At 40.1% G+C, this 23,836-nt stretch overlaps 4 protein-coding genes across 11 annotated transcripts; 1 reads left to right on the forward strand and 3 right to left on the reverse strand.

Moving 5' to 3' along the window:
- Positions 1-2,003: 2,003 nt before the first annotated feature.
- fignl1 (fidgetin-like 1) lies at positions 2,004-4,975 on the reverse strand. Of its 7 annotated transcripts, none has more exons than XM_049735972.2 (2): positions 4,836-4,975; positions 2,004-4,177 (listed from the first exon to the last, which is right to left on the reverse strand). In XM_049735972.2, the coding sequence occupies exon 2, from the start codon at positions 4,158-4,160 to the stop codon at positions 2,244-2,246; it is 1,917 nt and encodes a 638-aa protein (XP_049591929.1). In that variant the 5' UTR covers positions 4,161-4,177; positions 4,836-4,975; the 3' UTR covers positions 2,004-2,243. The 7 variants fall into 7 exon arrangements, with proteins under 7 accessions (XP_049591929.1, XP_049591927.1, XP_049591928.1 ...); XM_049735970.2 differs by having other exon boundaries at positions 2,004-4,219; positions 4,836-4,961; XM_049735971.2 differs by lacking the exon at positions 4,836-4,975 and adding an exon at positions 4,546-4,613 and having other exon boundaries at positions 2,004-4,219.
- A 191-nt stretch (positions 4,976-5,166) lies between these two features.
- On the forward strand, positions 5,167-9,125 carry ttl (tubulin tyrosine ligase). Of its 2 annotated transcripts, XM_049735976.2 has the most exons (9): positions 5,167-5,468; positions 5,570-5,667; positions 5,745-5,901; positions 6,106-6,184; positions 6,308-6,540; positions 6,756-6,891; positions 6,962-7,231; positions 7,534-7,677; positions 7,806-9,125. In XM_049735976.2, exons 2-9 carry the CDS (start codon positions 5,608-5,610, stop codon positions 7,996-7,998), a joined length of 1,272 nt encoding a protein of 423 aa, XP_049591933.1. In that variant the 5' UTR covers positions 5,167-5,468; positions 5,570-5,607; the 3' UTR covers positions 7,999-9,125. The 2 variants fall into 2 exon arrangements, with proteins under 2 accessions (XP_049591933.1, XP_049591932.1); XM_049735975.2 differs by having other exon boundaries at positions 5,167-5,667.
- A 2,093-nt stretch (positions 9,126-11,218) lies between these two features.
- Positions 11,219-14,371, reverse strand: LOC125978237 (homeodomain-interacting protein kinase 1). The gene is made up of 7 exons (XM_049735407.2): positions 13,555-14,371; positions 13,248-13,429; positions 12,882-13,005; positions 12,689-12,799; positions 12,543-12,626; positions 12,033-12,208; positions 11,219-11,854 (listed from the first exon to the last, which is right to left on the reverse strand). Exons 1-7 carry the CDS (start codon positions 13,738-13,740, stop codon positions 11,515-11,517), a joined length of 1,203 nt encoding a protein of 400 aa, XP_049591364.1. The 5' UTR covers positions 13,741-14,371; the 3' UTR covers positions 11,219-11,514.
- Positions 14,372-14,518: 147 nt separating this feature from the next.
- nanp (N-acetylneuraminic acid phosphatase) lies at positions 14,519-15,618 on the reverse strand. The gene is made up of 2 exons (XM_049735409.1): positions 15,458-15,618; positions 14,519-15,273 (listed from the first exon to the last, which is right to left on the reverse strand). Exons 1-2 carry the CDS (start codon positions 15,545-15,547, stop codon positions 14,632-14,634), a joined length of 732 nt encoding a protein of 243 aa, XP_049591366.1. The 5' UTR covers positions 15,548-15,618; the 3' UTR covers positions 14,519-14,631.
- Between the last annotated feature and the right edge of the window lie 8,218 nt (positions 15,619-23,836).

Below are 23,836 nucleotides of genomic sequence, written 5' to 3' on the forward strand. Positions count from 1 at the left end.
CCTTTAATGAGATTAAATAGGTTGAAATTTGAGGAAAAATATAAAATTAATGACACATATTTAATGTTTTTTCTTACCCTACGTATTAAATGAGAGCATATTGTCTATAGTAAAATATAATTCACCTCGTTCCAGAGAGTCAATGTAATATACTAGCAGAAGCGGAAAGCAGCTGTGGCCAACATCGCCGCTCCACGCTTGACTGGGACCAAACAGGGGAGGAAGGACATTTGCATTACATTTTAAAATACTCCCTTAAAGCATCAATAAGTAGTCATTTCACCTTAAAGTTAACCAATTCAAAATTACTTTGTAGCACAATAGTTTGTGAGCAAATATACTAATGCACAGTAAGTACAGCAACAAAAAAAAATATACAGATATATTTGAAAAAGACCAATAAAAGTATCATTAATTCAACTCTTTTACTTAAGTTAAAATAATACAGATACAATACATGGACTGAAGTAATAAATTAGGTTTTACAGTAAACAAAAAACATTCTGGTAAATTTTGATGAAGCCTAAATCTTTATTTTGTACTTACAAATGCTTACTAGTGTATCTAGTATATTTGAATTACTGGTAGCTTTGAGTGATTTTTACTTCCTTTAGTGTGAACGTGCTTCTGCTGGCGGCCTTCACACACACACACACACACACACACACACACACACACACACACACACTCACACACACGCACGCACACAAGCATTGTGTCCCATTAATGCGATGTGACAGGAAGGCATTAAATGTTGACATTGCAAATTTGTTCACCATTTTCACCTTGCTTCTTGAGATGTGCCTCTGACAGGGGGACACGTGTACACAAGCAGACTCGACTCTTTAAAAAAAAAAAAAAAAGAACAAAAAAAACCAATTCGATTCAGGTTATACTGTCTTTGTTGTACAAGCACTAAACAAAATAGAATAAAAGAAATCCAGTCTTGAGGTTTAGGGAGGGAAATTCAAATTAGTGTGGTTAAGTTTCCAAATATTTTGTGTTGAACTTGTGACCAAAAATGAAATCTAAATTATTTAAAAAAAAATGAAATATAAAATATATATATAAAATAAAATATATAGAGTTTCATTACTGTCTCTTTATTCTAAATATTGATCACTTTAAAATATATATATTTTTTAATTTTAGTCTTAGAATTTCAGTGGTTAAAATATTAAATTGACAAAAGGAATTTGTTGCAAAACTTAAGCCATTAATTCAAACGGTGTGCAATAAGCAAAAACAATCTCAGATTCTACTGGCCACAGTAGAAATTAAGAAAACAAGCTAACACCATATGTCACCGTTTGGAGTCCATACTCAGTGGATCCCAGGCAGCACCAGAGAAATTCTGTGCATCTGTCCTAGTCCAGCTGTGAGGAGTCCCCCGTGGTGCCAACTGGGAGGCGGGGGTGTTGACCACCGTCGCACGCTGGCCAAACCAACAAAGTTTAAATACAGTGGCCAGCCGCACAAGTCTTAAATATTTATGAGGGACGTGACAAAAAGATGAAAAATAAATGAATGTCTTTTTTTCATGGCCTTCCAGATTTGCAAAGATCATTTCATTAAAATTACATGATAATTTCATTTCATGTGTGCACTCTATAAGTGTCCCCTTCCAGAGGGGCATGCGTGTGACCGACCGACCGACCAGGCTCTTGGCTCATAAGACTTCATCAGATTGTGCTCACACTCACTTTCTTAAGACTGCTCTCCAGGAAGGTGGGAGGAATCGTGTGAGTCACTTGTTCTGAATATTGTGGAACATTTGCTCACTGAGCGGAATGTTAGCAGTAACCAATCAGCCGGCCTGTGCTGCTATCTTCATCGAAGAGAGGAACGCAAGAGGAAAGTTTTTAGGATGGCGAATTTCTTACGCAACTTCCGTGGACATGATTAACACATCCATCTTTTGGAGTGTGTTACCGGTGTCACACAGAAAGACTCATGACACAATACACTGCTTTGTTTTATACGCATTTCTGTGTAGACCAACAGTGATGTAAATATTTTTATTTAGTTATATTTTAGAAAACACTGCAATTGGAACATTTGTGACTACAGCCACTTAAGTAGTTCAGGAAAAAAATGGAAATAAAACTAAACAGCAACATGTGCACATTCGCTTGGTAACCAGGGAAAGAATATTTTTCCAACTGTCCGACGAAGTGAAACAAAATCCAAGCCACTTGTATGCTTTAATGACAGTTTTTTTTTTTTTTTTTTAGCTAAGGCCATCATCGACCACTTCCAAAAGTCTTATTCCACTCCTCATACAGCTCCAGGTCCTTGGATGAGACGCTGGGTCGCACGGTCTTCAGAGCGTCTTGGAAGTCGCTGTAGAGGATTGGCCGTACCTGATCGGCCGTGATGGTGGCGATGTCGTCGAGCTGAATGCTGCGAATGGGTCCCAAGGCCGCCTCTCGGCACAGTTGTGTCATGTCTGCCCCGGAGAAGCCGTCTGTGTTGGCGACGACGCGTTCCAGTTCTTCCGCTATCAGCTGGTTCTTCTCCCGAGACATGAGGTTGGTGACTATCTGCTGCCGGGCGGAGCCCTCGGGGAGGGGGATGTACAACCTCTTGGCCAGGCGACGTCGGGCAGCCTCGTCTATTTCCTGAGGTCGGTTGGTGGCCCCCACCACCAGGATGCGGTCTTCTGCTGCCGTGGTGGCGCCATCCAACTGAACCAGAAACTCTGTCTTGATTCTGCGTGACGAATCGTGCTCCCCGTCAGTCCGCTGGGACAACAGCGAGTCGATTTCATCGATGAAAATGACAGCGGGCTGGTGACAGCGGGCGATGGCAAACAAGGCCCGCACCATTTTTTCACCTTCACCCACCCATTTGGATGTGAGCGATGATGCGCTGATGCTGAAGAACGTCGCTCCTGACTGGCAGGCGATGCATTTGCCTATCAACGTCTTCCCGGTCCCCGGGGGTCCAAACAGGAGTATTCCCTTAGGTGGACCCCGAAGACCTGTAAAGATGTCAGGTCTCAACATTGGCCAAACAACAATCTCCTTAATGGTGGTCTTAGCAAACTCCAGGCCTGCTATGTCCTCCCACACCACAGGAGGGCCGTGGTCCATGATCTCACTCATGATCAATTCCACTATCTTTGGCTCAAAGTTTTTCAGTCGTTCATCCTGAATCTGAGGTTGCTGATTAGAGTTGGGTCTTGAAGCACCCTCCTCTTCGCCCTGCCGCGGCATAGGAGACACAAATTTAGAAAAAGCCCCTCGAGGCCTGTTGGCTCCCAGGGATTTTTTCACAGGTGCTACAGCGGCAGACGTTGCTCCTCTTTGGGGCTGATTGGAATGTTTCTTGTGTTGGTCCACAATGAGTTGCTCACGGGCCGATTTGAAGTTACATGGAGGTCTTAAGTCAGCCCCTGCTTGTGTCCCACTGCCTTCACTTGCATCATTGTAAAAATTCTTCCGTTTTGACGGATTGGAGGTAGAGAATAAACTGGATTGGTAGTTGCTCGCAGCAGGCCGCCCGTTGCTTTGAGGGGACCCTGACGAAGAATGACTAAACACCGGCTGGACTTTTGTGTTTGAACTGGAAGATGAGTAGATATTATCTAACATTCCCTCAGACGTTTTAGGTCTATCTACAGAAAGAGTGGCAGTGTTATCAACCTCTACTTTGGCTTGTGGTGGCCAATTAGTTTTGAAGGCCGTGCCTTCTGACTTGCCAGCAGCAGTGGAAGCAGACAAGGAGCTGCTGATGCTGCTGCTCTCTTGTCCAACAGATATGCTAACATCTGCTGGTGCCACGAGGGAGCCTTCTCCCCCTGCCCTTGCTTGAATCATATTCTGCACGCAGGGCAAGTCAAGCACACGTTCCACAGTGAGGGACGATTCCCATTTGTCGCTGAGGTTCTTCTGATTGCGGGCCAGATGAAGCGCGCTCTCTGCATAGTTGTTAAGCCCCGTGCGAGGGTCATCCGAGTCCAGCACTGCAGCATAACGCTCTGAGTAGGTCCTGAGCAGGTTGCCTGTGGCGGCCTCTGAGAGGTGGGAACTTGCCCATGCATACTGAATGGAGAGGATGTGGGCCCGGTAGGCATCGGCCGTCTGTTCAGGTGTACAATTGCCAGATGAAATGTCAAAGGACCTCCTCTGCCATTCGTCCAGGTGTGCACCACTCATGCCTGGGCTGTTCCAGCCTGGTGAAGAAGATGGGGCAAAAGTGATGAAAAATGCAAAACCTGTGCAAAAAAAAGATGGTTACATGTAACCTGCAGCTTTATGATACTGCAAACATAATGTAAAAATGTAGCAAGCGCTGCTCTGCTTATAATAACCCAATTCATTTGATTTCTTTCAAATTATTTAAACTATGAATTGACAGGTTGTATACATAAATACACGATGGCACGTACAATCTACACGGTGACTTAAAAGGCATGCAACGCAAAGCTAGCAAATAAGCGTCTTGCTTACTATTGACGGTACGCTCTCACGACTTTGTTACGAAATAGAATTGTCAGACAAGCTCGTTTCACGCGTACGAAACGTACGGTTCCAAACGTACGTTTGCAAAACTATTTGTTCCCGCCACCATTTATTTCCTGTACCGCCCAACTTCCGGTCGCGTTGAATATTTTTGTTTTTTTTCCAAACCGACAGTAAACGCTAAACAACACTATTTAATGGGAAAATTATGTAAAAAAAAAAAATAAAAAATCGAAGATGCGGAAAGTTGGTACTCGCCCCACAAACACACACATATGTCGAAACTTTAAGCATCACCTCGAGGAAGCACAAACACTTAATCACCCAGACTAATTTACTCACAATCAATACATAATTTTGTACACTTACCAAAGCACTCGAAATCTCAAACTTGTTTTGAAGTTACAATCACCGTTGCCGTCTGTTTCCGGAAATCTGTAGTGCCATCTTGTGTTGGAAAGAGCATAAAGCATTTTTAAATGTTCTTGACCCCTTTCCCATTGCATTCTGGGAAATGAAGTGTATAGAACGTCAAACATCCGCTTTTAAACTAACCAACGAAGAATATTCTTTTGAAAAAACGTCATATATGTTTGTAAATGTTTCATACATCACTTTTAGTATATTTATAAGAATTATACCAAAGTTTTTCTTGCACTTAAGGATTTTAAGTGCAAGTACACAAACTACACTAACCATAACCGAGCGAGCTTTAATCCATCAAGAGGAGACAGCTTCGGAATGAGAACGCATGTCGTTGTTGAGTAAATAAACAGTATTTTAGATAGCTTGTACAGAAATAGCCATTTAGTCGGATTTCGTCGTTTCTAATTATTTGTTCAGGATTGCATCATGTTAAAAATTAAATCGGACAATTTCGCAGCAGTCTATTGAGTCAAAAACCGGATGCTGACAGGCCCATGCAGTGGCCAAGTCTGTGGAACTGCTGTCTGCTCCCAGCAGACCCATGTTACAGGACACTTCTGGGGCGATGCCTATTGAGTAAAAAAATATTTTTTTTGCATGTACAGTGATAACGGTTTGTTGTAATGTAGTATCGACATGTCCGCATTTGGCAATGATCCTCTGATTCTGTTGTGAAGTGAACGTTTGGACTGGATATGACTGACTCATCATCACCATGGCCCGGTCAGAGGAGATAACGCTTGACCCTCGATGTGCTGCTCTGCCTACCAGACAAGTAACTCTCTAGCAAGAAAAGTTGTTTAGGTTCACAATTTTCGTATTTCCATCCAATCGTGGGACATGGCCTCGCAGATGTACACTTTTGTTACCCGGGACGACAACAGCACCGTTTATGCAGAAGTTTCCAAAATCCTCCTTTCTACTGGGCAGTGGAAAAGGTTGAAAAGAGACAATCCCAGATTTAATTTGATGCTCGGTGAACGGAACAGACTACCATATGGCCGTCTAGGTAATGTATGATTTTCTCTTTCTTCATGCTGAAAACGGAATCTGCATGCGCTACATCTGTTGTCCACCCATCCACCCACGAGACAGCTGCAGTGACTGCGTAGGGCTGCAAGCCCTTGCGTCGTGTGGAGGATCAGTGCTTCCACCCATGCACCTCAGTTACTGTGCAATTTTGGAGACATTTTTTACTGGGACTTTCCTTTAGGTCATGAACCAGGACTGGTGCAACTGGTCAATTACTACAGAGGGGCAGACAAGCTTTGCAGGAAGGCGTCTTTAGTCAAGTATGTCGCCTATATATTATTTTATTCATTTGCCTTGTTGAAGTTACCATTGTGTTTTGTTCCGCTAATGAATTATTCAAAGGATTTACATTAGCTAATCGTCAACTACCTTTAAATCATCAGGCTAATAAAGACCAGCCCAGAGCTCTCTGATTCGCCCAACTGGTTCCCGGAATCCTACATCATTTATCCCACCAACCTCAACACTCCTGTGGCTCCTGCTACAAATGGCCTCAGCCATCTGAAGAGCAATCCTAAGACGGACGAGCGAGAAGTTTTCCTGGCTTCCTATCATTCCAAAAAAGAAAGTGGGGACGGGACAGTGTGGATCGCCAAGTCATCTGCTGGAGCTAAAGGTGGAATATATACGACACATTTTGTCTGGCACAATCTTATCAATATCTATAAACCTATGTATAGTAAAATAGGGTTAGAATCCGCCAAAAGAAACTTAATGCTAAACTAACTTGCTCCTCCTCAGCTATATTTGACTGCTAACTAGCTATCATCGCTTAAGTCTTTCCTTCTACTATTGACAGGCAGTTCAGAAGAACTTTTTTTCTTCCAACAGGTGCCGGTATTCTGATATCGCACGATGCTAACCAACTACTGGACTACATTGACAATCAAGGACAGGTTCATGTTATTCAGAAATACCTGGAGAAACCTTTACTTCTGCAGCCAGGGCATCGGAAATTTGACATCAGGCAAGTCGTTAATAAAACTCGCAAAGTCTTCATTACTCCACACTAATCATTTCTGATCTGGTTTTACTAGGAGCTGGGTCCTCGTGGACCACCATTACAACATCTATTTGTATCGAGAGGGCGTGCTGCGGACTTCCTCGGAGCCATACAACAGCTCGGACCTCCAGGACATGACCAGCCACCTGACTAACCATTGCATCCAGGAGGAGTACTCCCAGAACTACGGGCGCTATGAGGAAGGAAACGAGATGTTCTTTGACGAGTTTCGTCTGTACCTGCTCAACACTCATAATGTCACCCTGGAGTCCACCATATTACCTCAGATCAAACAAATCATCAAGTAGGTCTTATTGTTTTGCCTTCATGACTTTGGATTGTGTAAGCGTTGGTCATTTAACCTCTGTGATTGACACATGGAATGGAAAATGCTGTAGGCTGATTACACAAATCGTTAAGACTAAATCATTAATTTTGTGTTCAGGCTGCGAGGTTGTCAATTTGGAAAGAGACTAGTCGATTTAACTTGTTTTTTAAAATACTGTATGCATTGGTTAATAAGTAGACAAATGAGATTTGCAATTTGCCTGTAATGCTCATTTCTGAATAGAAAATGAAAGTTTTTGGGCTGTGCGTTTTTTCCAGGAGCTGTCTGTCATGCATCGAACCGGCGATTAGCACCAAGCATCTCTCCTACCAGAGCTTCCAGCTGTTTGGATTTGACTTCATGGTGGATGTAAATTTCAAAGTGTGGCTCATCGAGATCAACGGAGCACCAGCTTGTGCACAGTCAGTAGCAACACGTATTGGCAGAAAAATGCATTTTCACATTGCTTTGGCGTAGTTTCACTCGATTCAACATGCTTTTTACTTTTACATGACTCATATAATTTCAACTTGGTATGTCGCTCCTCTAGGAAGCTGTACCCAGAACTATGTCAAGGGATAGTGGATGTGGCCATTTCCAGTGTCTTCACCCTGAACAATAGTGGCGACGCCTCATCGTCTTCGCCTTATTCTTCATCTCCATCCACCCTGTTCTCCACCAACGTTTGCTCCTCCCCCAAACTGAGAGGACCGCTTCACGTCGGCCCTTTTACCCGACTTTAAGCACAAGGCAAATCCACTGCTGGGAAGAGCATCAATTGTATTCTGAGCATTTATCGTACCTCATCTTTTCCGCATGCGTGTATTTGATCTACAGATGGTGTACTGTATTTGTTTTATCTTAAGAACAAAACAAAAAACTTTCCGTGAGTGTACATTAGGGACTGTAATTCATCCTTTCCTCCCCTGATAGATAGTTGGGGGTTTTGGGGAAAGTGTAGATGCTCAAGATGAAACTTGTGCCTTACATTTCCAGCCATGCAGCTGCTAACGTATCAACCCACTTACATTTCTCTGGAATTGTGTGAGGAGATTCACGTTAGCAATGAGAACGACTGAGTGAGACGCCAATCAAGGTTATTGCAACTAGTAGAGCTCACACTAGCTCACTCACTTCTCTCACTAACAAATTATTAGTTATAAACAAAGAAATTTTGTTGCTACGTCACTTTGCTGATTTCCTATTTCTAATCTATTTTAGGCTCTCATGTTCACGTCTGCTATTTTTTGAGTTATTGTTTCTTAGGTTAACAATGTATTTAAGTCTTTCAGCCTTTTTGTTTATTCTGTGGAATGGAGATCGGTATTTAGGCTCCTTCATCCAGCATGTCTGGATCCTACTGGGTTATTCATGGAAAACACTATGTTGCAGATTTGTTCATAAATGACAAGATACAATGAATTCATTCTTGTATTATTGTAGTAGTCGAAAAGCTCTACTATGACAAGCTAAGCACAGAGAGAGGCTTTTAATTGTGTTTTTGATAATGAATTCGAAACTAATATGATTGCTGATTATTTTTGGATTTGTGTAGGAAAAACATTTATATTTTTTGCATTGGGCAAAACGTGCCTTAGTCATCAAAACCTTAAATTTATGTGTTTTTTAAAATTGTGCATCCAGCCTGGTATGTTTATTTAACTGTTGTCACAAGTTTTGGATTTCTTCATCCCAACCAAAGATGACATGCTGTACATTAAATCGATTGTCCAGTCTTGTGCTGTAATTTGAATGACCCAATGGACTCATCTGAAATTGACTGTCGTAGGTGTGGTGATGTTTTTGTTTTTTAAATGTTGCATGGTAGTATGTCAAACTGTATTGCAAGAATAAAAATACGACCCTCGCATATGCCTCTGTCATTCTCAGAACTAAAAGATGCGGGACATTGAAGATCATGTGGTTTTGTAGGATTTAAATAATATGAAAATGAGTAAAGCCTTGTTGGTGCAAAAAAGAAGTGTATAGAACATGAACTTATATTAAACAGCTCGTTTGGAACCACTAGATGTCGCAATATTTAGCTTTGTAGACGTCACATGCGTCGAAGCACAAAGCACTACTCGAGCTGCTGTTCCTCGCCGGGTGTGGTGGCGCACGCCTGTAATCCAAGCTACTGGGAGGCTGAGGCTGGAGGATCGGTTGAGCTCAGGGGTTCTGAGCTGCAGCGGGCTATGTCGAGCGGGTGTCCGCGCTAAGTTCGGTATCGATATGGTGCTCCGGGGGGAGCCCGGGATCACCAGGTCGCCTAAAGAGGGGTGCACCGGCCCAGGTCGGAAACGGAGCAGGTCAAAGCCCCCGTATCGCCCAGTAGCGGGATCGCGCCTGTGAATAGTTCCTGCAGTGCAGCCTGAGCAATACAGCGAGACACAGTCTTTTATATCTTATTTCTCTTCACTAAAACGACACACAAGACAGCACGTGATATATTTTACATAAATAAACCTTTGTGCGTTCCATTTCTTTTTTCACATATGTCTGTTTTTGTATGTCCTACACTGCCTCCTACTGGAAAATAAACACAACTACACAGAATAAGAACCTAAACATGACAACAAATGAATAAAAATTTAAATCGAAATAATACATTTGACGTCACTAGACAAAATGTATGAAGGAATGCATTAGGAGGCAGTGTTGGGCAAACAAAACTATGCCTTGTAAGGAAAAACTTGAGCATTTGGAAGTTTGTGCAATGCTATAAAAATAATACGAGCTGTTGTTTACAGAGATGAAGTATAAAAGACTGCGTCTCGCTGTATTGCTCAGGCTGCACTGCAGGGACTATTCACAGGCGCGATCCCGCTACTGGGCGATACGGGGGCTTTGACCTGCTCCGTTTCCGACCTGGGCCGGTGCACCCCTCATTAGGCGACCTGGTGATCCCGGGCTCCCCCGGGAGCACCATATCGATACCGAACTTAGCGCGGACACCCGCTCGACATAGCCCGCTGCAGCTCAGAACCCCTGAGCTCAACCGATCCTCCAGCCTCAGCCTCCCAGTAGCTTGGATTACAGGCGTGCGCCACCACACCCGGCTAGGAAGAGCAGCTCGAGGAGTGGTTTTGACTTCGACTCATGTGACGTCACCAAAAGGAAATATCGCGACAGCTCGTGGTTCTAAAGGAGCTGTTCAATATAATTTAAGTTGAAGTTTTATAAACGTGAGCTATACACAATTTATAATTTGAATTTAATTCAAATTATGTAAACTCTTTCTATAATAAGGTGACTGAAAATAGAAAAAATAATCATTTTATTTTTACTGTTGTCTCCTCATTAAGGTGCTGGAAGCTTTTGATTGAGGAAAAAGAACCAAAACATGAAAACAAATGAATAAAAATTTAAATCGAAATAATACATTTGACGTCACTAGACAAAATGCATGAACGAATGCATTAGGAGGCAGTGTTGGGCAAACAAAACGATGCCTTGTAAGGAAAAACTTGAGCATTTGGAAGTTTGTGCAATGCTATAAAAATAATACGAGCTGTTGTTTACAGAAATGAAGTATAAAAGACTGCGTCTCGCTGTATTGCTCAGGCTGCACTGCAGGGACTATTCACAGGCGCGATCCCGCTACTGGGCGATACGGGGGCTTTGACCTGCTCCGTTTCCGACCTGGGCCGGTGCACCCCTCATTAGGCGACCTGGTGATCCCGGGCTCCCCCGGGAGCACCATATCGATACCGAACTTAGCGCGGACACCCGCTCGACATGGCCCGCTGCAGCTCAGAACCCCTGAGCTCAACCGATCCTCCAGCCTCAGCCTCCCAGTAGCTTGGATTACAGGCGTGCGCCACCACACCCGGCTAGGAAGAGCAGCTCGAGGAGTGGTTTTGACTTCGACTCATGTGACGTCACCAAAGGGAAATATCGCGACAGCTCGTGGCTCTAAAGGAGCTGTTCAATATAATTTAAGTTGAAGTTTTATAAACGTGAACTATACACAATTTATAATTTGAATTTAATTCAAATTATGTAAACTCTTTCTATAATAAGGTGACTGAAAATAGAAAAAATAATCATTTTATTTTTACTGTTGTCTCTTCTCATTAAGGTGCTGGAAGCTTTTGATTGAGGAAAAACAAGAACAAACAAGCAAAAGCAACTAAAAATGTTGGCAGTGGGAATTTCTTAAGCGGGGAAAGTTATGAAACATATTTTGTGCTCATGTATGAGTTCCTAGATCAAAATGGACTTGTCCACTTTCTTGTGCACAAGTCTGTTGTTCATGTTTACTTTCGAAACAGGATTCCGCAACCACTGCACACAAAAACTGGAATATTATCTGCGTTGTGCTTCTCCTGTACTGGCTCAAGTACATCCTGATCAATTTGTCCATCAGTCTGTATTGACTCCAAAACATCCTGCTCAATGTGTCCATCATCTACCGATGTTTTGTTCAAGGAGTCACTACTGCTCCATTGTCTCATATGTGCTACTCCATCAGAGGAGCATGTTGAGTGCAAAATGAGATTGTAGGAAGCCTTGTCTTCATCCTCACTGTCTGAGATGAGCTCTTCTTCAAAACCTTCGATCGGGCAAACCAGCATCTGATCAAAAGCGTTGTCCACACTGAAAGAAAGCAACCAATCTCAAATGCAGCTTTGCAACAAAATAAATATTTGAACTATGAAACAATGACTGTTATAGACACAGCTGTGGCAACAGGGGAGGCAAGGCCAAACCTTTTCCTTAAAATTTTTATTTTTTTTTAGTATTTTTACGTTTATGTAATGATCAATCGACTTACTACGAGCTTGTGTGACTCTCATGAACCAGATGAGCCATTGAGACATAGCGATGCTTGAGAGCCTCCGCCGGAGCGATCCTTCTCTCAGCTTGAATGCTTAGAAGACTTTTTAGAAAGTTAACAAATTCATTTTGATCTTCAAATTCGCTGAACACCTCTTTTGTATCCTCTCGGCTCTGCTGAGTGTCAAACAAAGATGGCCGATCCAGTTATGGACTACAGTATGAAGAGCTCTTTTCTAAAACGAGAGCAACTGATTGATCAAAATGGACCTTGCCATGTCATTGTATTAAAACTTTTTTTTTTAAATCTTTTATTCAACATGTTCACACTAAGGAAACAAGGTATTTTAAATGGCTAAAATTAGTATTTGTAAAACATGCAAGTCAATTTTCTGATCATGTACAAAATCATCATCAACACAAGTTTGTAACATTTTGGAAAAGAGTTCTTCGCATTCGAACATGTCATGTATTTGTTCTTTAGTTTAAAAAAAAATGGAGCACTTACAGTTTTAATGGCATCCAGAGATTTTAATCGTATCTTCCATGTTTTTGTCGCTTCTCCGTTTGAAAGTTTATATTCGTCTGGAGTCTAAAAGGGAAAAAAAATATTCAAACAGAAAATCTAAATTCAAGACAGTTCTGCATTATTACCTTTAGCTTCCACTGTTCAAAGTTCAAGTGGGTAAAATACTTTTGGCTGTATTTGCCTGCTAGGAGGAGCGAGTCAGGTGGCTGCCCTCGTATTTGCACGATGGTTTTCATCTTGGGAGAGAAAAATAACATGCTGGATGTCACTCTCTTATTTTATAACTTTACAGTATGTTAATCCATCCATTTTATTTACCATCTGGTACGCGCAATTTGTTGCAAAAAGGTGCTGGCCTGTGTGCAAAAAAGTCAGAGCGCAACCAAGGCCCCACATGTCCACTTGCTCAGAGAATGGGAGGCCAAGAGTAACCTCGGGTGCTCTGTTTGTAAAAAGAACAGAAAGAAAAGTACATTTGAATATCATCTTTGGCAAATGTTAAAAAAAATAGATCCAGTGGAACCTCTAAAGTGAAATAATCTGAGATTTCAAAGTTAAAAAGTTGACTCCAGGATGTTTTTTTTCTATTATTGCTACTATGATGGCTTTTTAAAATATTGCATATAAAAGAAAAAAAAATCAACCAGTTGACCTAAGAGAAACTGCAAGAAGAATGAACCCTACCGGTACCCCATAGGCTGTATGATCATTCCAAGGGTGACTGCAGAGGTCTGGATGGAGCAGCCAAAATCGATTAACTTAACCCTGAATGGCTCACATGAATGATTCACCAGCATGATGTTGTCAGGCTTCAGGTCAGCGTGAATGATTTGGATACCTTTCAGAGCCTCAAAGGCCGTAAGCAACTGCATGATAAGAAGGAAAATAACTCACATGCAATCTTTGGACAGGTCATACAATTATTATATTTTTTACTTAATTATGTAAAAAAATCATGATATGATTTGACACATCTCTGAAATAACATTACCTGATGTGCGATCGGCCGTATCTCACTGACAGACAACGGCTTCTTTCGTTTCTTGACAACAAAATCGAAAAGACTCATGTCGAGCATTTCAAAAGCCAAACATGTATAGCCTTCATGCTCAAAGTTTTCAATAAACTTCACAATGCTCTTTTTGACCGGGTCCAGAACACTCACTATCTCAAGCATTTTGATCTACGGAGAAAACGACACAAATGAGTGACACCAGCGCTCTTCATCAGGTAATAGATGGTGTTTTTTTTTTTTTTTAATACCTCCATTTTGGATATCACATTTGACTTGGTTTTAAGGACTTTGAGGGCTACGGTCTGTGACGTGTCTAAGTTTACACACTGGGCAACTTTACCAAAGCTTCCTTCACCGATTACGTCTTTAAGCAGGTAGGTACTTGTGTTACTACTTAGGATGTTAGATTGTTGCTTTTCAAACGGTTCTGTTTTTTTCTTCTGATCTGCAAATGACAATAAATGTATCAATTAGAGCGAGCACGCAAAGGTCACGCAGTGATTACTCGCTGACACCCGATGCTGAATCACCTACCCCCGGTTTCACTTGAGTGTTGAATCTTTGAGTTTACGCCCATTGCCATATTTATTAAAATTAAACATAAAAATATAATTGCACAGTTCCCTTGTGTCAAGACAGGCACTCTCAACACCATAACGACTCTATGATGTCAGGCCATGTGACTGTGGATGTGACATCATAATCCATGATGACGCTTACAAGTGTAATGTGCGTGTTGTCATTAAAAAAAAAAAGAAGAAAAATCTAGGAAGTTCCTAGATTTCTTGGAAAATCTAGGAAGTTCCTATCCACTACCAACCGTTAACACGTTTATGATGCACAGTAGGTACAATTAATAAAAAAAAGTCATTATTATTAGAGGTGCATGTATCTTCCTATGTGTTAGTGTTGCAAATGCATTTAAAATACATTGATGACATTTTTAGCAATTGATCAAGATTTTAATTCACAATTCAGAACATCCTTGCCCCCTCCAAAAAAAAAAGATAAAATACAGGGATTAATATTTAGTGTTTATATCGGCTGTTGCCCCTAATTTAATTGTGCCAAAATGTCTTCCAGGTCTAATACAGTAGAAAGTGTATAGTCAGGTGTCACTGAACCAACAGGCACAGCATCACCTGCACTGTTAATCCAAACTGTAGCACGTACATGTGCATTGAACCCTCCCTGGATATCAGTGTCCAGTGAGTCTCCAACCATGATACAGTCCTGGGCTTCCACCTGCAGCAGGTCAAAACACAGTCTAAAGATGGAAGGGTGAGGTTTCTGCTCTGCATAATCTCCCCCGACTACAATCTTATCGAAAAAGCCTTCGCAAGCAGCCGCCTCCACTTTCTCCTTTTGTGTTTGAGAATGCCCGTTGGTCAGGAGAAGCAGCTTGTATTTCTTTCTAAATTGTTTCAGAAGACTGGAGATCTCAGGGGACAGACGAATCAGCTCCAGTCGACTCTTTTTCCATAGGTCGTAGCACTGAGCTGCCAAGGAAGGTGTTGAACAACTGTCCACACTTTCCTTGATGCTGTCTTCCCAGTGACCCGTTCGAACTTCATCTATAGATCTGCCAGCTGAAGGGTCAAACTTTTCGTGGTGAAGTTTCTGCTTGAACTTGTCACAAATCTTGCTGATGACGTCATCATCAAGCTCCAGTGAGGACTTCAAAAATTCATAGGTCTGTAAAAGTCACAGAGTATTTCAATTACAACTACAAAAATGACCATGAATTAAATATTGTTGAGAACACATTTTCAAAGTAGTTGCAAGTGTAATTATTTGGCAGCGATGGTGTTATTGTGAACCCATCCGTTGCTTGCATTGGCATTTAATCAAGAATATACTTTTAGTAGGAAAATACCACCTTTTGCATCGCAAATTGAGTCGCACGATTAGTTTCGATAAGCGTGTTGTCCAAATCAAACAATATAGCCTTTATAGGGACACCGTCCATTGCTGATACACCAAGTACACGGAAGCAAGCTTGAGTGAGTTGCGGAAGTAACTGCGCCTATAAAGCTACGCATACTGGGAATTGTAGTTCATGTGTAAATAAAGCGCAGTTTCATTTTACATCCACTTGAGGGCGTTAATATACCAAAATGGCTATTATCCATGATTCAATCGCACTATCCTTTTTTAAATCAATTATCACAACACGTATTGGTATTATAGTGTCAACACAATCACAGATTGGGTTACAGTTGCTAAATAAAAATATTATGCAGCTGTATATATCCAAAATGTAGGTGACAGTTTAAATCTTAATCTACGAATTAGGAAAATAAAAAAAAAACCCACCAGATTAGAGGATATTTCCAATTTTAAAATTCCCTGAATAGTAGATTAATATTTTTATTATTATTTATTATTAAAATTATTGATGGTATTATTTGGTTTAAAAAGTTGATCAAAACAGAACATTTTATGATTTCGATTTTTCAAAGTAGGCACCTTTTGCTCAGATGACAGCTTTGCACAGCTTCTCAGTTATCTTTTTGTTGGACAAGCACTGTGCATATACAGTACAACTAGAAAAAAAAAAAAGTTCACACAGTGTTTTGTGAACGGCTAAAGTTAAATCATGAAAGTCTGAAGTCTCCAAATAATGTTAGCAAACATGAGTTTTTATCATACATCTATCTGGTCTGTAATTCTGTGACACAAAATCAAAACATAGTTCAGTTGTTACGCAACCGAGTCATTCTCTCCTCTGGCAACTCGCCAACGGTTCACACGCAACTTCGTGCAGGCCTTTTTGTCTCTCAAACCCAATCAGAACACGCAACAAGCTCTTCTCACATTACCTGAGATCATCCGTTTGAGTGTAGCTCAGGTGGTTGCGTGAGTGCTTCAGTTGGCCTTTAAAAAATGCCACAGATAAGATACAAGCCAAGAAATAGTGTGAGGCCTAATTTGCTTCTGTCTATCACAACAAACGACTTTTGCACGCTAGGTGAGAACTAAGCTTGGGCCTAGTTAAGGGGCAAGCGTGCAACAACTCAAAGTTCTTAAATAAAAATCTTAAAAAGGAAGTGAAACATTATAGAGAGATGGAATTAAAAAAACATTACATACATTCAAATTTCCTTAAATGACCTCACAGCACCTGTCATGAGCTCTCCCTGGTTGGTTATCACCGTACATCTCTTGTCTGTGGTTGGTATAAATAGGTTTCGAAGATAAACTCCATCTGGAATGGAAAGAGAACTCAGCTGTGCTGTCTTTGTCATGATGCCTCCATCGAGCTTTGCCTCTTACGGAGACTTATGCACGTACGCAAATGCACGCACGCACACACATTGGAGATCATATCAAGGACGGGAGTGTGGGAACTCAACAGAAAATGTTGACTTACCTCACGACATGAGTCGCGGCAACGGGAATGGCATGCACCAAACCAAACAAAAAAAAAAAAAAAACATGATCTAGGGCAGAATGGTGCCTCTTTAGTTGGTAACAAAACACTTTCTAAGATATGCTTATCTAAAATTTGTCTATGTTGCATGGCATGAAATGACACTATTTGGTGTTGGACCTGAAATAATAGACGTGCTTTTGAAGTTCTTTTAAAGTGCTCAGAATTAAAAAAAAATATTTGACAACAAAAAAATGTTAATTAGCCTCATTCAGATTTAAAAGTAGGTTATCCATTCATATGCAATTTCGCAACTCCTTTACCTTGAAACTACAATGCATAAAAAAAAGTCAAAAACATTTCCTGGAAGAGTTTGCATCATAGGTGGAATAATACTGATGTGTCTTTATTTTGTTCTATTTTAAGTTATTGTGGTAACACATACAGTAAGTGTTGACGTATGTATTACAAACACGTCCGTGTGGAAACTCTTGATATGTGTGTGTTAGACCACAGGTGTCAAACTCAAGGCCCGGGGGCCAGATACGGCCCGCCACATCATTTTATGTGGCCCGTGAAGACAAATTGTGCATCAAATTTGTGTGTCATTACTAGAATTGCAAATTGTCTTCACTTTTAATAATATATATCTTTTTTTAATATTTGACCAGTTTTTACTCATCTGATTTGAAATCGAGTTATTTGTCAGTTTGTTTTGTAGCTTTTACTGTATATAATATAAGGTGCTCATACATTTATTTGGGTTGACATAATGGCCCTCCGAAAGAAGCTATGACTGCAATGCGGTCCGCGAAAAAAACGAGTTTGACACCTCTGCGTTAGACGCTTGATAGCGTGATTTGAAAATTGAGACGATACTGTCATCATGTTTGTGTATTGTTCAATTGCTCAGCGCTTTGAAGTGGTGCTCGGAGAGTTATTTACGTTCTGTCAAATGACTTATTTATTCTAAATGTTCTCATATTTGACATGCAACTATCAAATATTTGAAAAGTCATTTTAAGGGATACTGTATGAATTAATTTACAGTGTATTTTGTCATCTCTGATCATATGGATGACTTTCTTTGTTCCATCTGACTGCATGTTTGATTTTACTTGTCAAGGTTAGGTTGAGAAAACAAAGCTAATCAGTCCATCTTTTTTTTTTTTCGAGCTGTGTGATTGGCTCAGAATGTGCGATGCAGTGACGCTGGCAGCAGAAAGAACAGATGGCCTTTAGCTGTTAGGCTGACAGTTGCAGGTGCTGACGCTTTCCATGTGAAGTGCTTTTTCCTTTGTCAAGGAGGGGTGATGATGACATGACATGTTCAATGTCAGTTGCTTAACTTTGGAAAAGGCATCCAGAGGGAAGGTCTGGAATTGACGCAGAGAAGACATGACGCCATATGGATGTTATGTGTCTTTATTGCTTACTTGTGGAGCTTCACTGTGAGATCACCCACCACGCAGCTTGAGTCAAAGTTTCACAATTCACCCTGAAGGAGTCATTTCTCCTCTTGCGTCTGAAAAAAAAACATTTACATATTAATGTTGTTTAAATCCGATTTTTCAAAGTGTGCTGTGTGCAAACCGTGACACAAACTGTAATTGCATTCCTGGAATAAAGTTATTGAGTCAAACTATTTGGAACACAGATAATTGTTGTGTTTTATTGCCTAATCTGGATTGACTTTCTCAAGGCAAGTATCACTTTACGAGCCTTCGTAGGAAGTCGGCACGATGAAGTTAAATCACCAGGAATCTCTGCATTTGTTTCAAAATTATTATTATTTCAAAATTCAAATCAGGTCGCTTGTAGGTCCAAATAAAAAAAATCTGCATAATGCATTTACATAATTGACAGTTGTCAAAATTAACTAACCCTTGTTTGGCCAAACCTACAGTAAGCTACTGTGAAATAAATCGTGCAAATGTTTTTTTTTTTTAATTGAAAGCATACCAATTTTTTTTCTTTTTCATATCATTTACACAAATATAATCAATCAATGGCTAATCAAATCACATGCATTCATAAAAGTCACTACTTGTTCACAATTTTTTATTTAACACTTCAAATCCACACACTGTGATGTACGCCGTAAATCTTGATATCAACTCAAGCTCCACAGTTATCTGATGCAACAGTCTCTCAATAGTCACCTCTAAGAGATCATTTATGGATATTGCGCTACGTCTGCATACGCTCCCTTCTCACGGAAGATCATGCAAGGGAGGGCCCTTGCATGATCTTTCGTGAGAAGACACATGCAACATAGTTATGTGGCACAGTGGCTGCATGCAATGATTGTGATGTAACAATGGCTCTCCGACAGCTCATCTTACTGCTAAACAATCATTCGCGCCACCGACTGCAGAGGAAGTCGTGTTTTTTGTGCACAGTCTAAAAGCATTTAGAAAACAGGTTTTCCCTAATTGCCAAAAAAAAAAAAAACCAACAAGGTGCTTGCATGCAAAGACTAGAAATTAAAGGGCATAGCGTGCATCTGCTACTACGACCTCGTCAGTCCAGTTTGGCGTCTTTTAGCGCAATCCATTACCTGCTTTAGTGGAATGTAAACTACAAAGAATGGAGATCACGTACAAAAGACAGTCTGGCGTGTTGAGAATAACACACACATCTTTATGAATGGAAATGCTTTTCTTCATTCATAAATCCTCGTCAAAGTAAAGGCATTGTACGTTGAGCAAATATATAAACATAGCAAAGAGCTAAGATGTTTTCGACGTATACACAAAAAGTGGAAATAGCGTAAATTTAAATATCTCCAATCTATAACTCCAAACGCAAGCCAACACAAAGATAGGCTTTTTGGTGCATGGACTATATTATACCATCAAACATCTCGAACAGGCTCTCATTGTCAGAAGAGCCAGCAGTTTGGGGTCATGCTGTCAATCCTGGGACCAGCAAGGGACACTAGGATGTAATTAGAATTCAGTCTGGGTTATTAGAGCATGTCTGCCTTTGTGCCTTCAAGCGCACAAACACTGGCCAAGAATGGGACGCTTCATACGTTACGTTTCAATTGGACATGTCAGCACTGCTACCTAAAGATCAACTTAAACATTCTGACCATTGAAGTCACCGGGACAGAAATGTGGTCAATGACGCACCTACACTCGCATAAAGGTGTGATGTTGACGTTTTCGTGTAGCTGAAGAACATTTGCCTGATTATTTTAAAATTAAACATTGACTTTCAATATGCTTCTTTTTGTAATATGGTACAATTTACATTTTGAATGCTTGCTTAATTCATGGTTATCCTTTTTGTGATGTTTTGAATAGTCTGTTGACATTTTCAGCTGTGATTGATGTGTGAAAGTTGCAATAAAAATAGTAAATAAAAATAATCATCGTTAAATATCACAACAGCGGTCCACTGCTTCCATGTCGCTTGTGCTGCTTTTTCCCATTGATTGTCCAATTATGCCAAGACCCCATCCCTACCTCCACGTTGAAGAGCACTGACATTCACATAATGTTGTGGCAACATGATCAGACGGTCTCTCTGGCGGCTCATTAGCGGCCTCCAACTCCCGAGCTCACACCTGCAAGAGCAAGATGTCACAGTCCCGAATCGCATGACCAGCTTCAGAGCCGACCGGAACGCCTCGTTTGTTTTTAATAGACACAAACGTTACAAATACGTTCAAATATTTAGATTTCTGACCATGACATCTTCCACTAAATGAGATTGCAACATTTTACTGTGGCCTAACTTGCTGAGTACTTGACACTAAATGCTGCATTATTTGAATTTATTTTTTCATGAACTAACTTTGCATGATAACTGCACCTTGGTCTTGATGGTTTTAAGTTGACATGTAATAAGAAAAAGGAGAAAATAATAATAAAATAATACATCATGCAAATTAAACACCAAAAGGATCAAATCTAAAACATGTTGAGCTAATTGCTATTTTCACTCCGAGTTTTGTCATTTACACAATGACTTCCAGTCCAAGTTGGTTCATTGCTTGGAAAATGCAACACAAGAAGTTCAAACATAAGAAGATTAGTGAAATGTTGATCTTGGAACATTCACCCCACCTGCAGCTGTGATGATGTCACTCTTGACTTCTGAATTGCAGAAATTCATAATCCGCAGAAGAGCCATGTCAAAGTAGAAGCCACCAATGCCACTGAAAGATAAATTCAGTGAAAAAGTCAAAAACCAAAAAAGCCATTCTTTTCCATGTAATACATCTCACATCAAAGTATAAACACACGAAGAGAATAAATATTAGAGCAATCAAGTGTGATCTGCGTATAGCATTCAATTCCATCTGCAGCCCAAATCCAAATCAGATCATCCCACTGTTGTGGCTGAGCATTTTATACACGCTTTGTTTTCACATGACTGGCAAAATAAGTCACACTTCAGAGGATAAACACTGTATTTGTTTGGGTTTCTCCAGCCATGAAACCTGACAACAGACGGTCAAGTGATACGGACATGTGAGCATTTTGTAACCATCGTTCATAAATCAATTTAAGGATGATGACATACAGCATAAGTCAAAAGAAACAGCATTAATAATATAATATAATATAATATAATATAATATAATATAATATAATATAATATAATATAATATAATATAATATAATATAATATAATATAATATAACATAACAACATAACATTTTATAATATACCACTTATCAATAACTCAAGGAATATATTAAAAAGTTGAGTATATTATATAGCTCGTGTTGGCCAATAGAAATGCAATGTGATAACCCTGCCTGCTTCAAAATAAAAGCTAAGATATCATTTGGTAAACTTTTTTTCCGAAGTAAAATTTTGCATTGGCAGCATGTTTTATTATGAAGATGTTTGCAGTTTCCTTGATATGTCTATTGTAAATAACGATGGGCTCATGTGAAGCCCGCTACATCGTAAAAAAAAGCCGCTGTATGCACGAAGAAGTCTTTTCAGTTAAAAGACTTAATGTAGTTTATTTGGAAAAAAAAAGATAAACCATTAGGCTTTCGAGATGTTTCGTGTAATCCCAATAAAATAGCCTCCCTTGATGTCTGAACTCATTTGTTCCATCTTGACTTTGTTTCTTTGAAAGCTGTATCAATTACGACATATTCATGCGGTGCCTTGGACAAGAAACAGCACTTTGCAGGCTGCCTCCTATTTCACTTGACTGTCTGTCATCATTACCATCGAGTAAAAGTCCCAGAGACAATGCGTGGGAGGGGAGGCAGTCTCGAATGTTATCTCACCTCTGACCTCTCACTAAGGGAAGGACGCAAACACCATAGAGAAGATCATTACTGAGCTTGTGAGACTTTTAATGACAGGTCCCGTTTGGGTTAGAATAACAACACGGTCATCGTGCAGAAATGAGATCAGATTAGACCTCAATGTGCATGGGAAGGAGCTGCAGCAGCCTGTGCTGCTGTGTAGCTCTAACCATGTATCGTATTGTAATTGTACTGTTGCTGTATTATTGTTGTTGTGTATCTCTAAGCATGTATTGCATTGTATTGCATTGCATTGTATTGTATTGTATTGTATTGTATTGTATTGTATTGTATTGTATTGTATTGTATTGTATTGTATTGTATTGTATTGTATTGTAATTGGACTGTATTTGTACTGTAATTATATTGAATTTATATTGTATTTGCAATGTATTTGTATTGTAAGTGTATTGTATTGTATTTGTACTGTAATTGTATTGTAATTGTATTGTAATCGTAATTATAGTTGAAATGTGTTGTTTTTTTGAGCCAAATAAAACTTATTGCTAAGTGTTTTAAAAAAAAGGGTTTAAAAAAAAAAGTCATCCCTCTAATAGCTTGATTAAATAATCAAAATATATTTTCCACACTGATTCCAAAGTAAGCGATGACGGCAAAACACTTCAGCCATCATTAAATTGTCATCACAGGCTAGTTATTCCCCTTCAATTAGGCTGATAAAAACAATGATGGATGACAACGGTTGCCTGATGGCGGCAAAGAAGATGCAAATTGTGAGCAAATCCTTTTTAGCTGGCATGGATTTGAAATGCGCAGTCATGCGGTTAGACTCGTATTAAGCCCCCCATTCTTTGCAAAGAAGTAGCAAGAGTTCAACTGGATTGAAAAGGTTTTCCTCCAGTAAAACAAAAAACAAAAAAGACTGGCCTGCACTTCCATTTGCAATTCAAGGGGGAAAATGCCCTTTCAGTGTGAGAACGGAGGGGAGATGCCTTCACGGGCTGCTGGTTACGCTTTGGCAAGGGCCTCCGTTGCACTTGGCCCAGACAAAAACGAAACAAAAAAAAAAAAAAAAGCGCTACCTCATTGAATGCTGAGTTGATCTGCAAGGTCATCGGGATTCTCATTAGCACCCATCTGCACAACTTGGAGAGGCAGTCGTTTATTTTCTGTAAAGAATAAAATAGTGGTGCAGTGGTGTGGGAGAGTGGAGGTCGTCGGACCGCCGTTCAAGCGCGTCAACAGTCGGACAGAGCTTTAGCCGAAAGCGAGAGAAAGCTTGCTAGTAACCCATACAGCAGTTTGCTTGTTGGAGATCCACATTGCCAAAGTTTATTAAACTTTTAAAGTAAGTCATTAACAAAATGGCACTGCACACAAAAATGTGAACATTTTGTGAACATTTTTTTTCCCTTTTTTTATAATCTGTATAGGAATCTTACAGTTACACTATAAGAAAATAGTATCGTAAAATTTTCAAAAAGTGAATTGGGAAATAAATGCAAAATATAGAGCTTGCATTAGTTATGAGTGAGGAAGTGTAGATGGATTAATTAATAATTATTAATGCAGTGACAAAAACAGTAATTAGAAAAAAAATATTTAAATGACACAAAAATGACATGACAAATAAAAAGGTA

Source organism: Syngnathus scovelli, chromosome 12 (genome assembly GCF_024217435.2).
Source record: "Syngnathus scovelli strain Florida chromosome 12, RoL_Ssco_1.2, whole genome shotgun sequence".
Classification (NCBI taxonomy): Eukaryota; Metazoa; Chordata; class Actinopteri; order Syngnathiformes; family Syngnathidae; genus Syngnathus; species Syngnathus scovelli.